The 18,829-nt window shown below is 38.8% G+C and overlaps 1 protein-coding gene across 2 annotated transcripts; it reads right to left on the reverse strand.

Moving 5' to 3' along the window:
* Window positions 1–234: 234 nt before the first annotated feature.
* On the reverse strand, window positions 235–13,238 carry eif4e1c (eukaryotic translation initiation factor 4E family member 1c). 2 transcript variants are annotated; one of them, XM_034185348.1, is made up of 7 exons: window positions 13,105–13,236; window positions 10,672–10,757; window positions 7,810–7,905; window positions 2,527–2,590; window positions 2,242–2,355; window positions 2,003–2,142; window positions 235–829 (listed from the first exon to the last, which is right to left on the reverse strand). In XM_034185348.1, exons 1-7 carry the CDS (start codon window positions 13,120–13,122, stop codon window positions 715–717), a joined length of 633 nt encoding a protein of 210 aa, XP_034041239.1. In that variant the 5' UTR covers window positions 13,123–13,236; the 3' UTR covers window positions 235–714. The 2 variants fall into 2 exon arrangements, with proteins under 2 accessions (XP_034041239.1, XP_034041238.1); XM_034185347.1 differs by having other exon boundaries at window positions 2,003–2,355; window positions 13,105–13,238.
* Between the last annotated feature and the right edge of the window lie 5,591 nt (window positions 13,239–18,829).

Raw genomic sequence — 18,829 nt, forward strand, 5'->3', positions numbered from 1 at the left:
TCTGTGACTGTCTTTCAACTGCAATGCATACATTATAAATAAATTGGGGGGAGATCAAAAAGTACTACAAGCATGATTCTGTAATTCCAGCATGGCTGAAACAATAAATGGCCATCTGTCCAAATCCTACGCTTTGGAGTGTGACCACAGTTTTTACCATCCTATAGGGTAAAGTCATCAAGCTGGCTAAAAAGCCTAACTTAACACTTCTGACTATTAAACTTTTTAAGTTTGCTCTGGCAGGATACATTGTCTAACATCTTTAACTCTGAGGTGGCAAAACACTTTGCAAGGAGTGAGAATTCAGCATAATACACACAGGGCCTTATAGATTGGAAGGGTCTGCTTGCAACTCCAAACCTGGGTTTCAAAGGGGGGGGGGGGGGGCTCCTTTCAGGTAAACTAGGGGCAATTACTGGTGTTAATTACAAAACTCTTTAAATCTACAAGCAGATTATAATTGTTCTCTTGTTCACATCTGACAGCTTCAACCAGACACTTCTCGTCTGCTAACACAACAACTGCAGCCAACACGTGATTAATTTTAGTGGGGAAGCCCCAGCTGTTCGCAGTATGAACAACTCTTCTCATTAAAAAGGAAAAACTCCACTACAGTAGTTGATAAACTCCCAAAAAAAAAAAATAAAAATTAATGTCATGATGTGTGTTGGTAAATTATTTAAATCTACAGCAAATCGAAATGGGGAAATTTCTTCAAACTGAGTACATGTTCTTGGTGGTGGATCCGCTCTTGCTGGATGTGTCGTCATGTGACTGGTAGCCAATCATGGCTTTCATGGGGAGCTTCAGTCGCTCTTTATACAGTTGACTGTGGAGACAAGATGGAACAAGTGAGCCAAGGCTTTGAACTAGTTCAAGGAACAAAAACCAGAATCTTTATATATTTTTATGTACCTGAACAGAAACGTTATCTTAAAATAATGGTAACTGGTTAAATAACTTTTTTTTCTCCATTCTTGAAAAGGTTTCCGTTGACAATGACACGAAGAGGTTCACTTCCTGTCATTCAATTATTTTGGTTGTTGCTGGCGGGACAAAGTGTTGTGTCCTGTGTTTCACACTGAGAAATGCACCCAAAGCAGACAAACATCAAGGAACTTCTTTAAAAACACTGAGTTTACTGGCATTATTATGCTTTTTATTTTTTTTTTTGGAATTTTTATGGAATTTATTTTCGAGACGACGGATGCCTGACTGGAGTGCTGTGATGACGGACTTCTTTAAAAATGCTGTGTTTCATCAGTAATTTCAACAATAAGGAATTACAGTATTCCCCAGACGACATCTTCCAGAACAAGGACCTCTTATCGCCAGGCTGTGATGACGAATCCAACTGAAATGATGTAACAGGTCAGTTTAAGACTTTATATTTACTCAGTGTGTGAATGGTTTTATACTGTATTTTAAACAGAACTGTATGAATGATCATGTGAGAACTGAAGCTTTAGCTGCAGCTGATTAGCACTCAGTCCATTATTTTAGTCTGCAAGGCTGAGAGCAAGACAGCGGTGTCTTTTAAGAAAACACAAACACAATGCTTCTCTTTAAATACGTAATAAGTCTATTTAAGATGAGCAGCACGGACTGTGTTTCTCTTAAAAGGTTTTATTTTACTCAGTGTCCCGCTTCTGCTGCCTGCTACAGAACACTGTACTGTCTTCTTCTCTGTTTATCGTGGGAGTGTTACAGCACTACATACAGTGTCCAGCAGCTGAAATAGAATGTTATTAACAAGCCTGGGAAGGACATTTTTTTGTTCTAACCCGTTCAGGAACATCAATTTTGGGATGGAACCCAAAACCGGGAATGTTAAAATACCATTTCTGTTCAGAATGAACCAGTTGGGAAAAAAAATAATTCTGGCTGCAAGCCCTGATGTGAACACCGGTGCAAGACCTGTTTGAATGACAGCTTATTGTCACCATCTAGTGGTTGTCTGCAGTCAGCACCATTATTTCACATGCACATGTTGCATTCTTACCCTATCGTCATGATGGCTTCCCTGTTTTGGCAGTTGCTCGTCCAGATGGATATTTTGTCACCTTTAGGTCTGACGTTGACCACACTTCCACAGACATCATCACTCGCCTCATCAAATGACTCACCGACTAAACACAATAGCTGCAATAGACACCATAACCCCCCACATGAATCACACAATTCTGAAACGTCCAGAAGAGGAGTTGCATTCAAGCACCTGTAGTGGAGTTGCAGACTTACTGTCTCCATCCAATAGCGGTCAAGGTCGTTGTGTCTCTGTTGTTTGGTGAGGGTCATTAACCATCGCCCTCCCAGCTTGTTCCTGTCATCTTCCCACATTGGCTTTATCCCATCCTGGCACATATGAAAACAATGAGTACTAATTTTAGTACTGAGGTGTTTACTGCTCTCTCAGTGTACTTTTACAAACTGTAATTATCTTAACAGAGAACAGCTGTAATGATTGTACATTCATGAAAACCAGAATTACATGTGTTTAATAATAATAATAAAAAAAAAACTTACCTTAAATAAGGAATAATCACAGCCAAATCCCAGCTTGCTTGGTTGTTGTATGTGGTTGTATAATCTGTAAGCAGCACAGTTGTGGAACCAGACATAATCAGTGGGTCATCTTGCACACATTTGTAGTTAACTAAAAAGTCTGCACCATGTCTCAATACATATAAATTACACGACCCAAATCAGATAAAGTTGGGACAGTATGGTAAATGCAAAAAATAAATAAATAAAAAAGATATTTCATGTTTTGTGTGGTCAACATTTCATTTTTGTTATACATACATACATACATTCTTGATAGCAGGGGTGGTGACCAAGTGGTTAGTGCACTTGGTCTGTGCGGAAGGTTCCCGGTTCAAACCCCACCCCTGCTGGTCTCTCCATGGAATACGGAGTTGCGTCAGGAAGGGTATCCGGTGTACAACTTGTGCCAATTCAACATGCAAATCCACATGGGATCTGCTGTGGTGACCCTGAGGGGCTTACTATAGACATACATTCTTGCATTAAAGGCTTGCAACATATTCCAAAAAAGTTTGGACAAGCACGTTTAGGGCTAGTAATGAGGTAAAATAGATGAATGAATGAAGAAACAATGTTACTTCAAACAGGTGATTGGAAATATGATTTTGCACAAAAGTAGTATCTATGAAAGACTGGAGGTGCAAAGAAGGCCAGAGGACCTCCAGTTTGTCAACAAATGCAAGAGAAATTTACTGAAAAGTTTCAAAACAACATTCCTCAAAGAAAGGTTTACATATGATTTACATATTTCTCACTTTATCAATGATGAAAGTGAGGTCGGAGGGGTACAAAAACCCAAAACGTAACTTTTTGTTGAAGATATTTGTGGGCAGTGAACCGTAGTCACAATTTGAACAGCTACATGCCATAAGATGCATTCTGTTACATTTTGTTTCCTCCCTCTCTTTTCTCCAGGGCCTGAACAGCGGAGCTGCTTAATCACAACTGTGGCTGTTGGAACACCTGCTACTAATAGTGAATAAAGCAAAAGAAAAAGTTAAAAAAAACAAAAACAAAAACCAAAACAAATATTGACTGAAAATTATCACATAGTGGAAACATTTGTATTGTGGTCAGATAAATCAGAATTCCAAATCTTTTATCAAATAAATGGATGTCACATACTCTGGACCAAAGACGGAAAGGACCATCCAGATGGTTAACAACAAGCCCAAACGCCAGGGTCTGTCATGATATGTACAACCCCTGGCAAAAATTATGGAATCACCGGCCTCAGAGGATGTTCATTCAGTTGTTTAATTTTGTAGAAAAAAAGCAGATCACAGACATGACACAAAACTAAAGTAATTTCAAATGGCAACTTTCTGGCTTTAAGAAACACTATAAGAAATCAGGAAAGAAAATTGTGGCAGTCAGTAACGGTTACTTTTTTAGACCAAGCAGAGGGAAAAAATATGGAATCACTCAATTCTGAGGAAAAAATTATGGAATCATGAAAAACAAAAGAACGCTCCAACACATCACTAGTATTTTGTTGCACCACCTCTGGCTTTTATAACAGCTTGCAGTCTCTGAGGCATGGACTTAATGAGTAACAAACAGTACTCTTCATCAATCTGGCTCCAACTTTCTCTGATTGCTGTTGCCAGATCAGCTTTGCAGGTTGGAGCCTCGTCATGGACCATTTTCTTCAACTTCCACCAAAGATTTTCAATTGGATTAAGATCCGGACTATTTGCAGGCCATGACATTGACCCTATGTGTCTTTTTGCAAGGAATGTTTTCACAGTTTTTGCTCTATGGTAAGATGCATTATCATCTTGAAAAATGATTTCATCATCCCCAAACATCCTTTCAATTGATGGGATAAGAAAAGTGTCCAAAATATCAACGTAAACTTGTGCATTTATTGATGATGTAATGACAGCCATCTCCCCAGTGCCTTTACCTGACATGCAGCCCCATATCATCAATGACTGTGGAAATTTACATGTTCTCTTCAGGCAGTCATCTTTATAAATCTCATTGGAACGGCACCAAACAAAGGTTCCAGCATCATCACCTTGCCCAATGCAGATTCGAGATTCATCACTGAATATGACTTTCATCCAGTCATCCACAGTCCACGACTGCTTTTCCTTAGCCCATTGTAACCTTGTTTTTTTCTGTTTAGGTGTTAATGATGGCTTTCGTTTAGCTTTTCTGTATGTAAATCCCATTTCCTTTAGGCAGTTTCTTACAGTTCGGTCACAGACGTTGACTCCAGTTTCCTCCCATTCGTTCCTCATTTGTTTTGTTGTGCATTTTCGATTTTTGAGACATATTGCTTTAGGTTTTCTGTCTTGACGCTTTGATGTCTTCCTTGGTCTACCAGTATGTTTGCCTTTAACAACCTTCCCATGTTGTTTGTATTTGGTCCAGAGTTTAGACACAGCTGACTGAACAACCAACATCTTTTGCAACATTGCGTGATGATTTACCCTCTTTTAAGAGTTTGATAATCCTCTCCTTTGTTTCAATTGACATCTCTCGTGTTGGAGCCATGATTTATGTCAGTCCACTTGGTGCAACAGCTCTCCAAGGTGTGATCACTCCTTTTTAGATACAGACTAACGAGCAGATCTGATTTGATGCAGGTGTTAGTTTTGGGGGATGAAAATTTACAGGGTGATTCCATAATGTTTTCCTCAGAATTGAGTGATTCCATATTTTTTTCCCTCTGCTTGGTCTAAAAAAGTAACCGTTACTGACTGCCATAATTTTTTTTTCTTGATTTCTTATAGTGTTTCTTAAAGCCAGAAAGTTGCCATTTGAAATGACTTTAGTTTTGTGTCATGTCTGTGATCTGCTTTTTTTCTACAAAATTAAACAACTGAATGAGCATCCTCCGAGGCCGGTGATTCCATAATTTTTTCCAGGGGTTGTAGTTGTGTTAGTGCCCTTGGCAAAGGTGGCAGCATTAATACAGAAATGTAGACTGAGATTTTCGAGCAGCATAAGATGCTTTCAAGACATCTTTTCCAGGGTCACCCATACATTTTTCAACAAGACAAGGCAAAACAGCATTCTGCACATGGCAAAGGCATGGCTGTGGAAGCAGGAGCTACAGATACTGGACTGGCCTGCCTGCTGTTCTGACCTGTCCCCAATAGTGTGTGAGCAGAAATTATCAACAAAAGGCAACAACATCCCCGTACGGTTGTACACCTCAAAACATGTCTGCAAGAAGAATGAGATGAAATAACACTCAAAATGCTTCACCACTTAGTATCCTCAATGCCAAAACATCTGTTAAGTGTTGTGAAAAGGAATAGCAAGTTTATTTTTTACACTTTCTAAAGTAGTAAATACTTTCACATCCCAACTTTTTTGGATTATCTTGCAGACCTGAAATGTGTGAATGGATGTATATTAAATGAAATTAAGCTGACCACACAAAACATGAAATATCTTTTATACACGCTGTCTGTAATGAATTAGAAGTCAAAGCAAAGGATGGTTGCAGGTTTTGTTTTGTTTTTTGCAGTTTCCATATCATCCCAATGTTTTCTGATCTGATTTTGGGAACCACTCGTGTGCTGGTGGGCAGCAAAGGCTGAGACAGTGCAGTGTTTTCCTTGTAACAACTGTCTCAGCAGGTGGTTTTACTGATGAGTTACTCTGCTTAACTCAAAAGTGCTGATCATCTGCAAAATCATCCGCTGAGGTGATCAGTAGCAAGAAAAACCTGCACCGATTTGACTCTTGGTGGACTACTGCTCAGCCCTGAATTCATGTAACAGATGCATGCAGGCAACCCATTTTAATGCCCCCACCTGAAGGCAAGGGACAAAAATACTAGGTCTCTGAGGAAGGGCCAGTTTGTCTGTAAACACTAGGGTGGTCCATAAAAATGGTCAAAATTTTTTTTTCAAAAAACTTCAAGTCTCACCCTCTAAATTTGTTGTACCTAACATAAAAACACATGTACAATTTCATAAAACTAATAATTTTTACTGGTAGCACACAGCCCTTAAAGATTTTGCTCGCAATAACTTTGTCATATAGTATGGTCATTTCCAGATATTTCCAAATTATTTCTGTCAGTTTAATATTGATATGTCAGGACAGAAATTATAGCAATACATTGGAAAATCAAATCTTTTCATATCCCATAAAATAGTTAACACTAAAACATGAATTGTGAGATGCAGTTCTTCTCGTACATGTATCATGCTCCTACAACACCTACATACTGGGGTAGCGAAGATTTTGTAACAATCAAACATTGCATTTTCATTTTATTGATGAAATACTGTTTCATTATTGATACATTTAAATAAGTCTATGCTTTATATATTTCCACATATATTTTGATCTAGCTCCAAACAATAATATTCTTTATGCCTTGCAGTACTTAATATTCCAAAATGTATGAATCAGCACAAGAACCAATTATACAGCTGTGTAACATAAGAAAACATCCTTTACATGATAATGATATTTAAGTTGCTTGCATCATGACGAAGACTTGCTGCCGTTTCAGTCAGAATATAGGTGGCACTTCTGTCTGTTGTTTTGGTCCTATCCAATGCTGCTGCAAGTCCTGGTGTTACAACAGCTTTAATTTTACTGGCTTTTTGTGGCACTGGCATAAATTCTTCATCTGGACTTTCTGTGTTCTCTTCACTCTGGCTGGAGACAGTGTCAGGTAGTGAGACATTAGATGGTCCAGGCTCCTCCAGTTTCTCTTTGTATTTTGCTTCTGCAGCTTTCCTTTTTTCTGCTCTTTGTTCTTTGGCAGTTTGTATTTTATCTATGCCTGTCATGCATCCTCTACCTTTCTCTCGCTGAGCAAGTAGGAACTGTCTGTCAGGTGGTTAACTTCTATCCTCTTTATAAGTGATGTGATTAGATACTGGATAATGGATAACCTATTGCACGGGCACTCGGGCAGCGATAATTGATATATTTACAACCTTCAGCTATGATGTGCTACCTCTAAATATTAATGTATGACAAAAATATTTGGCAGGCTTTCTTTTTTCCCAAAGCATCATAAAATGAAGGGGTGAAAGTAATAAATTTCCAACTTTTATTTTTTTGAACCACCCTAGTAAAAACAGTTGTTTGACAATAAATGGCTTCACACAACCACTAACCATGAGTGACAAAAAAGTTTTTGTGTTATTCATATTCTCTGAAAAATGGCCAAAAATAAAATCAAATAAAAAATTCTGCCTGAGTATGTAAACTTATGAGCACAACTGTACATCACAATGAAATCATAAGCACTTTATGGGATTAGTAGAGAAAACCTACGCCCAGAAGTCTTCCACTGTGTCAAACTTGGAAATGAGACGCAAGTTCTCTGTCCAACTTTTGCTCTTGTCGTTTTTGAAATACCACAGGGCCCATCTAAGACAGGAAAACAAGTCATTAGTATTCACACTAGTGCAAAAATATGTTTTCAAAGTACAGTAAAACTTGCCTAAACTGTTATTGTATAAACCAGATATTCACACTCACGGGACAAAAGCAAAAGTCCCAATGCTTTTTATGGTTTTCCATGTAATAAACACCATATATACTGGATTTTCACTCACATCACACAAAACGCCCCATCTGATCACAATGCATTTCTATTAAAAACCCCTCACATATACCAGACAGAGCAGTCTGGACGTGCCCAGTAACAGAGGTATGAAACAAGGCTCAGCGCCGACACTCGCCGATTCAAGGAAAGTGGGTACTGTATTTCTGATTAAAAGACCGGGTGTTTATTTTTTTCAAACAGTGCTCAGACACGGGACCTAAACGAGGCAGGGCGTAATTCAATGCCGGCGATTATTAATAAAATGCTGCTTACTGCTTGCTCTTAATTTTCACACATATCCCTGGGTGTGACGAACCAAAAAGCTTTAGATCAGAACCCTCTGCGGAGATGTGAACCCGCACACATACTAAATGACAGAGACCACAAAAGGCTGTGATTTGACACTTTTCTGGTTTCACTCCTTCCTCTTCAGTCATATTTTAAAAATTTTTGCAGCGTGCACACAATTACATTTCGATCACGGATCAAATGCATTCGGCAGAAAAGTCCAAAAATATGGCTAACTTCACAACACGGAGTCGGATAAAGATGTGCAAAGGACCCCTAATTCATGGAGGAAAGTTACATGTACCATTGGTTTGGAGGTTGACAATTGTATTTAAGAAGTGGAGCTCGTTAAGGGACAAATTAATCCATAAAAAGCCACTGTTCGTGCTGTAAAGTGCATTAATACGCAACAGAGAATTTTAAAATGGTCACATGCATGTCAGTGCCATTGCATGGCCACAGAGCTACAAAAGCATAAATCAGACTTTAGGATTTTAACACACCACTCCACAGCGAACTTAGAAAAAAGAATGACTTGACCAAATGTAATCTTTCTAATGCACATTATCCCTGGGGCTTATTTAAGGCAGGCGTTTATTTTATTCAGACAAAGTTTTGACCCTGACACTGACACTCTGGATTATTTTAATGAAACACTAAGGGTGTTTTTCATTTTTCAGTTCAGAACATTTCAGTTCATTTTTTTAAAAATTCGTGCTGGGTGGTAGAGAAAATATGAAGCTGAGAGCTGGGGGGAAATTTGCAGTACTGGGCGGTACCACCTGGCACTGCCCACTGTAGCTAGAACCATGCACTTCAATATGCTTTGCATAAATAATTTCACACTGCATGATCTTTATGTGCCTTCTGGCTTTGTAGGAGCTGAGGGGAGCATATGGGTCCAAGATAAATTTCCCTTTGAGTTAGTAATCTACAAAAGATCAGAGTTTGTAGTCTAAATGAAAAGCTCAACAATGGGTAAAGCAGTGGGAAACCCATTCATCATCAGCACTACAAATGGAACCTTTGTGTATGATGAAGGCTTTATTCTTTCATCAATTCCTCTGGAAGGGTGGGGCTACCAAGGGCAGAATGAAGGCATCATCTGAAGCCTGACCACCCACTACCCAGGACCCACAGTGACATTCATACTCAAGTTACACAATGAATGACAAAACAAGATTACACAGGTTATAATGCAGTTACTCCACTGACAACACCAGAGCAGAGATGAGTCAGTGTACAACTGTGAGTCATTTGGTCAACCCAGCTGAGGACACAACATAATAACATGTACAGCATGGCATGCTGCAAACATACTCAACAGTCAATTAAATTTTCATCAAAGCCTCTGTTGCTCAGATTAGTTAATTTTTTGTAGTGATTCAGCTGACACCGTAGCCAGAGTCAATAACACAATCGAATTAACGCATTGCTCTTACCTCCAACTCATCCAAAAGCTGCATCAACATGGCAGCCCTCTACATTAATGATTGACTGTCCGGTACAAGTAAAAATGTGATCAGGCAACCCAGATCCCACGTAACCCTGCCTCAATCTGAAAAGTCCAATTTTTCTTTCTGAAGTTGTCAAGTGATTTAATTTTTTGTGTTGTTACGAGTTTGAGAGCCTTTCCAGCAGTGTGTGCATTTTGAGACTGTAGCCTGTGGAAAAACAGCCTTGTGTGGGGATGTGGAGTGAGGCCCTTCCACAAAAGCCACATTGATAAATCCACAGTGCACCCTGTTGATGAACAGATGAAAACTGATTAAATCTGATAAGAATAAGTCAGATAAGTGTTTTTGATTAGTCTGATTAACTAAATAAAAGAATGTACTTTTGCTCCAGGGGATCAAACAGACAGTGGCATTTTTTAATTTTCACCTGAGGCCAAAACATGGCCATTGGGTACTGTGAAAGCACACCTGTCCAAAGTGCCAGTTCGGAGCTTGGCTCCGGAAGTGAACCCAGATCAACAGCATCCCAGTCCAATGTGCAAACCATTAGAAAACGATGTCCCTATATGGACCAACTGTTATAAACAAAATATTTCTGACCTGGTGGGGGTTCTCATTAGCCTGTCACCCACCAGGCCTATAATACTGTCAGGTAAACACTAGTTCCTTCGAATAATTCATGTCACGTGACATACAAAGGACCAATCAAATGACAAGGAGCCACTCATTGTATAATATCACCTATAACATACATTTACCACATACATATACATTTACCACATTGCAATTGCAGTAATTTCCACAACAACAGCAATGTGGATACACAATAACAGCAATCCTTACCTGTTTTGCAAGGGATGTTTGATGTACTGCTCCGGATTCACAACAGCAGGGCTCTCAGATTGTTGATCTTCAGTATCAGCTACTTTCTGAGAACACACACATGCGTACTTTGGATATGAAAAAAAGAACCCTACCTCCCCACAACAAAATCCCCTGCTTGTCTCTGAATAGTTGTCAACATTACAGATTTCATATTACAAGAGGCACTTATACCCTGTCTGCAAAGCAAAAATCACCAAATAATAATAGTAATCACCAAACAAAGCAATAATCCCAAGTGTACTCACTAATGTGAGACTTTGTCATTCTATACCAATGGTGATTTCTGAATCTTTATGATTAGAGAACTGCCATTTGATGACCTCAGCTTTGGTCTTCACCTTGCTGAGGGGAACCTCTCTGAGTCACTGTAGTCTGCTTCTAGAATGTAGTCTTACTAACATGAAACTGACAAGGTGATGGATGGATGCTGGCCCTGCACCCCAAGATGCCGACTGATCTCACAATGCCTTCCCTGTGGTGTCAATGACTGCTTGATGATTGTAGAAAGAAAAGCTTGTTGAGAGTCAAATTAGTCCAGAATAAAGCATAGTCCAGTGACAGAGAACTTTACAACTGTCACACATGTCACTGCATGACACGGAGTTACAGAGCTGCAGTTGCATAAATCAGATTTTAAATTAAATAAATCACCATAAATGGTAAATTTATGTATATTTGACAGCTTAACTACTTTTATATTTATTTTGATAGCACCTGTATCTGGATGTGTTGCTGTATGTGGTTAAATGATTTTAAAAAATGCTGAAAACATTAAAGAGTCATTCAATAGTTCAGTGCAGTTGGCGCCATGTTCTGAGTTGATGCCACTCTCTCAATTAAGGCACACTACCCCTTACTCATGTCAAGCTCCTTGAGGCAGCTTTGTTGTGATTTGGTGCTTAATTCAACAGTCTAGAGCAATGCGCCCTTTAATTGGTCATCATAATTCAACAGTAAGACATAGTACATCTATACCATTAATAAGTGTTATCCTGCCAACTATTTTTTAGATTTTTATGTTTTTTAACAATTATTTGTTTAGCCAAAGGCAGCAAGGTGTGTTAAGTGGTTACTTCCTTATAAAAAGTTCTGGGTTCAAGTCTGACACAGGGTCTTTATTTAATTTTGGATGTTTTCCATGCTTCTGCATGGGTTGTCTCCAAATATTGCAGCTTCCCCTGACAGTCCACAGACAAGGAGCATCTGTTGACTATAAACTGACTGGAAATGCTACATAATCATAGCACACAACAGGCAATATCAAGGTATTAGAGAGAGAAAAAAATCAAGACTGTGCACAAATACTGTACAGTAAGTTTATATAGTAATATTTGTGACAGGCAATTACAAGCAATTTGGAAAAATATTTGAATTCACTTAGAGTTCGATTGCGGGCACCCTGTACAATGTATTTCTTTTTCAGCAATTTGTGGGTGAAGTAAAGTATTTCTTTGGGCCCATTTTTGTAAGTTGAGAGAAAACTCAAATGTTTGATAGGTAACTGTTTTATGACAAAGTATTTTTTTAAGTGAACTCCTCTTGAACAAGGCACGTTTACATCACAATTCCTGAGACATTACCCAAAATTCTAAAATATTACAATCCCAAATACATAAACCACAAGACATAGTTTACTAATACATCACTTGATTATCACAACAGCTGGTTTTGTACAACTGTTTCTTGCATTTCTAAATAATGTCAGCAGACAGGCCACCACACTGATCAAAATATATTATTGATTTCTGACCTAGCATCAACACCCAGAGAGCACCAACACTAACAAATATTTACACTATAACACTACGTTCCCAACTTCAAATGTTCGCCGTGACCGTGGTAGTTAGCTTTACGACATGACAATTTTGAATATCTTAAGTGGTAGCTTAAAGAAACGGTTAACATTAGCTTAATTTTACAAAAAAAACAAAACAAAAAAAAAAAAACAACCAAAGTCAGCCTGACAATTAGCGTTAGCAATCAGTGAGGCTAAGCTAACTAGCAACGAGATGCACACGTGCCCATATTATACAGAATTTAACAGACTGACTCATAATATGGACGCTCACAAATACCAACAGTTAAAAACTGTTATGTAGTGTTGACTTTAATATAGCAGCTGCGTTCAAGCGAATCCTTTAAGTGAGTTTGAATGAGCGATCGGTCCCTCCCTGCCAACAAAGTCAGGCACCGCTACGGATGCTAAAACGCTAACTGTGATCCACGCCAGCCGACGCACACCTGACAGCTAACCCAGTAATTCGTCCATACTAGCAGGATTACGCACCAAATGTTTAAGAATAAACATGAGCCCTGCGTAACACAGCGAATATGTGACAGGCCGACTTATGCAAAGTGAAGAATTTTCCAGCTTTCGCTCGCCTCTCTTACCGGCTCCGATGTCGCCATCTTGACAGTAAAAATGTTCTGCCCGTTCAACGCCGCTGCGTCACATTCCCGACCGCTCAGCTACGGCATCCTCCGAGTCCAAAAAGCTGGCGACGTATCAAACACAGAGTCAGTCACTAGTCTGTTTCAAGATCGACCAGTGGAACCAGGATGCCTCTGAGCTCAGTGTTTCACGGCAAAGGCTGTGAATAATTATGTACATGCGATTTTGTAGTTTTTAAAATAATTTTAAATAAATTTGCAAAAATCTCTAAAAACGTTTTCTGCATTGTCATTATGGGGTATTGTGTGTAGAATTTTGAGGGAAAAAAAAATTCATTCATTTTGAAATAAGGTTGTAACAAAACAAAATGTGGAAAAAGTGAAGTGCTGTGAATACGTTCCAGATGCACTGTATGCAGATGTTTTTAAAAATGAAGAATGTGAGGTGGACATTCTGAAAAATGTAATTCTCTGGTTAAGGGGGGATTCTCAGCGTGCCCGGATCATGTATGTCATCATCCTATTGAAAAAAGGACCCAAAAATCTCCCAGGAACCAAATTTTGGTGAACTGTTTATAAAATGCCTGATTCTTTCAATATGTGGACCAGACTACTTTGGATTTCTTGTTCTCCATTATATTTTCTGCAATGTACTTAAAGTATGTTTTGAATCCTTTGAAACTTGTGTTTTGAACATTGTTCAGTGGTGCACTGTGACGCCTGCTGAAAGGGAGACAAATTTGGATCCATATTATTTTATAAAGTGCAGGGTCTGACATATGTTGCCTGTTTCAGGCAGATGGAGATAATTAGCTAAATCAAGTCCTCCCTGACTTGAGAACATCTCCACTGTTTCTTTCAGCTGTTCCCGTTAGGGGTTGCCACAGCAGATCATTTATCTCCATCTCACTCTGTCCTAAAGATCTTCTTCTGTCACACCAACCACCTGCATATCCTCCCTCAGCACATCCTTAAACCTCCTCTTTGGCCTGCCTCTTCTCCTCCTGCCTGGTGGCTCCATCCTCAGTATCTATCTCCCTATATACCCTGGGCCTCTCCTGTTCCTGTTATTCCAATTCCTGTCCATCTTCGTCACTCCCCCTCCACCTCCTGATTTTTTTTTTTGTATAGGGCCACCTAAGCTGTACAACAGATGGTCTCACTACAGTCTTCTAAACTTTCCCTTCACTCTTGCAGATATCCTTCTGTCACAAATCATCCCTGCCATCTGTCTCCACCCACTCCACCCTGCCTGCACTCTTCATCTCTTTACCACACTCTACATTACTTTGGATAGTTGACCTCAAATATTTAAACTCATCTTCCTTCACCACCTCTATTCATCATCTTAAACTCACTCCTTTGGTGGTTGGAGGCAAAAAAAAAAGTTCTTCTTTTCAAGCATGTCTATAACAGAACTACACAATACATTTGTATATTCGCACCATGAAGAATATGCAACTTTAAGCAAGCAATACTTTGTCTACACCAGTGTTTCTCAAAACGTTTTCAGGCCAAGGACCACTTAACCAATAAAAAAAATTGTACACCACATAATTCCCCAAATTTCCAAAAACAACAGGACTGCTTGCCACTCCAACAATATATTCTATCTATCAGAATTTGGAGTCATTTTTAAATAGTTTGAGAAATGCTTAAGTTAGAATATGGTATTAACTTAAAATGTGATCTTTTACCACTATACTCATGGACCACTAGGGGTCACTTACGGACCGCCAGTAGTCAGCGGACCACTCGGAGAAATGTTGGTCTGCACATAAATACACATTACAACAATAGAAAATGGAAAGGCATGATCAAGTCCAAAATATAAATATGATTTTATTTCACAATCCCCAAAAAGAGACCAGTCATCTGCAAAAGGAATGCCAATTTTTGTCTCTTTTCAAGTCTAAACTGGATGTACTTTCAACATACAGTAATTCAGTTTCAAAATAAGCCTGATCATCCATTGTCTAAACACCATTAACAATTTTAACAATACAGTAAAAACAATATAGTTCACATACATATTTACACATATTCTGCTAAATATTATTTATTTTTTTAATGCTGGTGCTAGTTGTTAGTTCCTCATTGATACAGATAGTTGTGTATTGTAATGGTGATTACAATGCCCCCCACATTAAACAAAAAGAAATATTTTCTTTGTAATGTGATGTTGAAAATATTCCACATAAACCAGCTGGTTTCAAACTGTTTACATTCATTGTATTTTGTTTTTTTAATGTGTGTGTGTATATGTGGAGATTTCCCCCAAATACCTCATTTGAAAGTCACAGGAGAGATTACTCATCTGTGGAAGACTTAGAAGTCGGATACATAAAAACATCGTTTAAAGGTGACACTGATGCATTTCAGTGTGTCAGCCAGTGAGCACCGAAAGAAGTGATAAAACTGCCTTTGTACACAATCCTACACAAGCTCAGTGTGTGCCGGGTGTTTTGGAGTGCCATGCCGTCACTTTAAGTCAATAAGTGTATACTGACATCTTGCACTAGTATTAGCACCAAAAAGAAGCTAATGTGTGTAAAAGTCCAACACATTTTCTCACACAAAATTTTATACCACCAGTGTAAGTGTGAATATTAGTTAAAGGTCATGGTAACTTGTGCTGAAATTTCATTGGCAAATTCTAAAAAAAAACAAAAAACAAAAAAAACAAAACCCTTTTGTCTCAGAAAAAACAAAAAAAACAAACAAACAAACAAAAAAAAACCCAAAAAATTCCTGATTCACTCGGAGTTGACACCAACTCCGTATTCAGACCCTGCAAAACCACTATCTGTAAACAAAGTCTTCACAAGGGTCAAGCACCTAAAATTACTGTAGGCAATTATCTGAGTGGGTTTTGACGGCTGTTCACAAGTGGTTTTCCAACAAAAGCAGTAGGCAGGAAACAATTTTAACATTAACTAAACCCAGTTTTATATTCAAATTAGAGTATCCCCACAACATCCCCCCCCCCCAAGAGAAAAAAACAAACAAAAAAACAATGTTAATATTCTGTTGATATACATCACATTTTATGATTTTGACACAAAATTAGCACCATTAAAATCTGTAAATCAGAACATCAGAATTCCAATAACATACGTTTAAAATTCCTTTTTCCAAAGGGCGAGCACTAAAAATTGTAGTCCCTTTTAATTTTTCACAGACCTGACAAAATTGACTTCGTGTTGAAATCCAGCTATTATAAAGTACCTTTATTTCTGTGGTATATCACATTTTCAAGCAAATTTTATAATGCTGGTGAAGTGTTAATTTTGTGGGGGATTCCGAGTTATGCCACGTGTCGCAGCATCTTGCCGCTGTATTTTAACACACATGGGTCAATCCTAAACATTTTCAAAACAAGGCAAATTTTTCTCATACTGCCGATAGAAGATTGTGTACTGTTTATTTGAACATGACAAAATAAAATGATAGTGATGCAGAAGAAAATTATTTTCATGATTAAAATTATATTTTAAAAAATCCAAAGGGACTGCACCTTTAAGTCTCAATAATAAGCACTTCATTGTTCCAGCATTAAATGATTCCTTACTATGCTGATTTGAATGAGAATGAATTATATGTGTGTCATTTTCATTAAGTGTAGCTCAATCAATTAATAAATTCCAATTCAATGCTAAAAAGTAAAGAAACACAACCCCAATTCCAATGAAGTTGGGACGTTGTGTAAAATGTAAACAAAAACAGAATACAATGATTTGCAAATCCTCTTCAACCTATATTCAATTGAATACACCACAAAGACAAGATATTTAGTGTTCAAACTGATAAACTTTATTGTTTTTGTGCAAATATTTGCTCTTTTTGAAATGGATGCCTATAACATGTTTCAAAAAAGCTGGGACAGTGGTATGTTTACCACTGTGTTACATCACCTTTCCTTCTAACAACACTCAATAAGCGTTTGGGAACTGAGGGCACTCATGACTGGGTATAAAAGGAGCATCCCCAAAAGTCTCAGGCATTCACAAGCAAAGATGGGGTGAGTATCACCACTTTGTGAACAACTGCATGAAAAAATAGTCCAACAGTTTCAGAACAATGTTTCTCAACATTCATTGCAAGGAATTTAGGGATTCCATCATCTACAGTCCATAATATAATCAGAAGATTCAGAGAATCTGGAGAACTTTCTATATGAAAGTGGCAAGGCCGAAAACCAACATTGAATGCTTGTGACCTTCGATCCCTCAGGCGGCACTGCATTAAAAACTAACACCACTGTGTAAAGGATCTTATCGCGTGGGCTCAGGAACACTTCAGAAAACCATTGTCAGTTAACACAGTTTGTCGCTACATCTACAACTGCAAGTTAAAACTCTACCATGCAAAGCGAAAGCCATACATCAACAATCAATCAATCAACTTCAACTTTTTTCTTATATAGCGCCAAATCACAACAAACAGTTGCCCCAAGGCGCTCCATATTGCAAGGCAAGGCCATACAATAATTATGAAAAACCCCAACGGTCAAAACGACCCCCTATGAGCAAGCACTTGGCCACAGTGGGAAGGAAAAACTCCCTTTTAACAGGAAGAAACCTCCAGCAGAACCAGGCTCAGGGAGGGGCAGTCTTCTGCTGAGACTGGTTGGGGCTGAGGGAAAGAACCAGGAAAAAGACATGCCGAGAAGGGGGGCAGAGATCGATCACTAATGATTAAATGCAGAGTGATGCATACGGAGCAAAAAGAGAAAGAAACAGTGCATCATGGGAACCCCCCCACAGTCTACGTCTAAAGCAACATAACCAAGGGATGGTCCAGGGTCACCCGATCCAGCCCTAACTATAAGCCTTAGCGAAAAGGAAAGTTTTAAGCCTAATCTTAAAAGTAGAGAGGGTATCTGTCTCCCTGATCTGAATTGGGAGCTGGTTCCACAGGAGAGGAGCCTGAAAGCTGAAGGCTCTGCCTCCCATTCTACTCTTACAAACCCTAGGAACTACAAGTAAGCCCGCAGTCTGAGAGCGAAGCGCTCTAATGGGGTAATATGGTACTACGAGGTCCCTAAGATAAGATGGGACCTGATTATTCAAAACCTTATAAGTAAGAAGAAGAATTTTAAATTCTATTCTAGAATTAACAGGAAGCCAATGAAGAGAGGCCAACACGGGTGAGATATGCTCTCTCCTGCTAGTCCCCGTCAGTACTCTAGCTGCAGCATTCTGAACCAACTGAAGGCTTTTTAGGGAACTTTTAGGACAACCTGATAATAATGAATTACAATAGTCCAGCCTAGAGGAAATAAATGCATGAATTAGTTTTTCAGCATCACTCTGAGACAAGACCTTTCTGATTTTAGAGATATTGCGTAAATGCAAAAAGGCAGTCCTACATATTTGTTTAATATGCGCAGAAACGCCGCCGCCTTACCTGGGCCCGAGCTCATTTGAAATGGACAGACACAAAGTGGAAAAGTGTGCTGTGGTCTGATGAGTCCACATTTCAAATTGTTTTTGGAAATCATGGATGTCGTGTCCTCCAGACAAAAGAGGAAAAAGACCATCCAGATTGTTACCGGTGCAAAGTTCAAAAGCCAGCATCTGTGATGGTATGGGGGTGTGTTAATGCCCATGGCATGGGCAACTTACACATCTGTGATGGCACCATCAATGCTGAAAGGTACATCCATGTTTTGGAGCAACACATGCTGCCATCCAAGCAACATCTTTTTCAGGGACGTCCCTGC

This window comes from Thalassophryne amazonica, chromosome 13 (genome assembly GCF_902500255.1).
Source record: "Thalassophryne amazonica chromosome 13, fThaAma1.1, whole genome shotgun sequence".
NCBI classification, from domain to species: Eukaryota; Metazoa; Chordata; class Actinopteri; order Batrachoidiformes; family Batrachoididae; genus Thalassophryne; species Thalassophryne amazonica.

Coding starts and splice junctions, on each gene's coding strand:
- eif4e1c (XM_034185347.1), bottom strand. Junction 7,906..10,671: donor AAACATCCCTTGCAAAACAG/GTAAGGATTGCT, acceptor TTCCTGTCTTAG/ATGGGCCCTGTGGTATTTCA. Junction 2,591..7,809: donor ACAGTGGAAGACTTCTGGGC/GTAGGTTTTCTC, acceptor TGCTGCTTACAG/ATTATACAACCACATACAAC.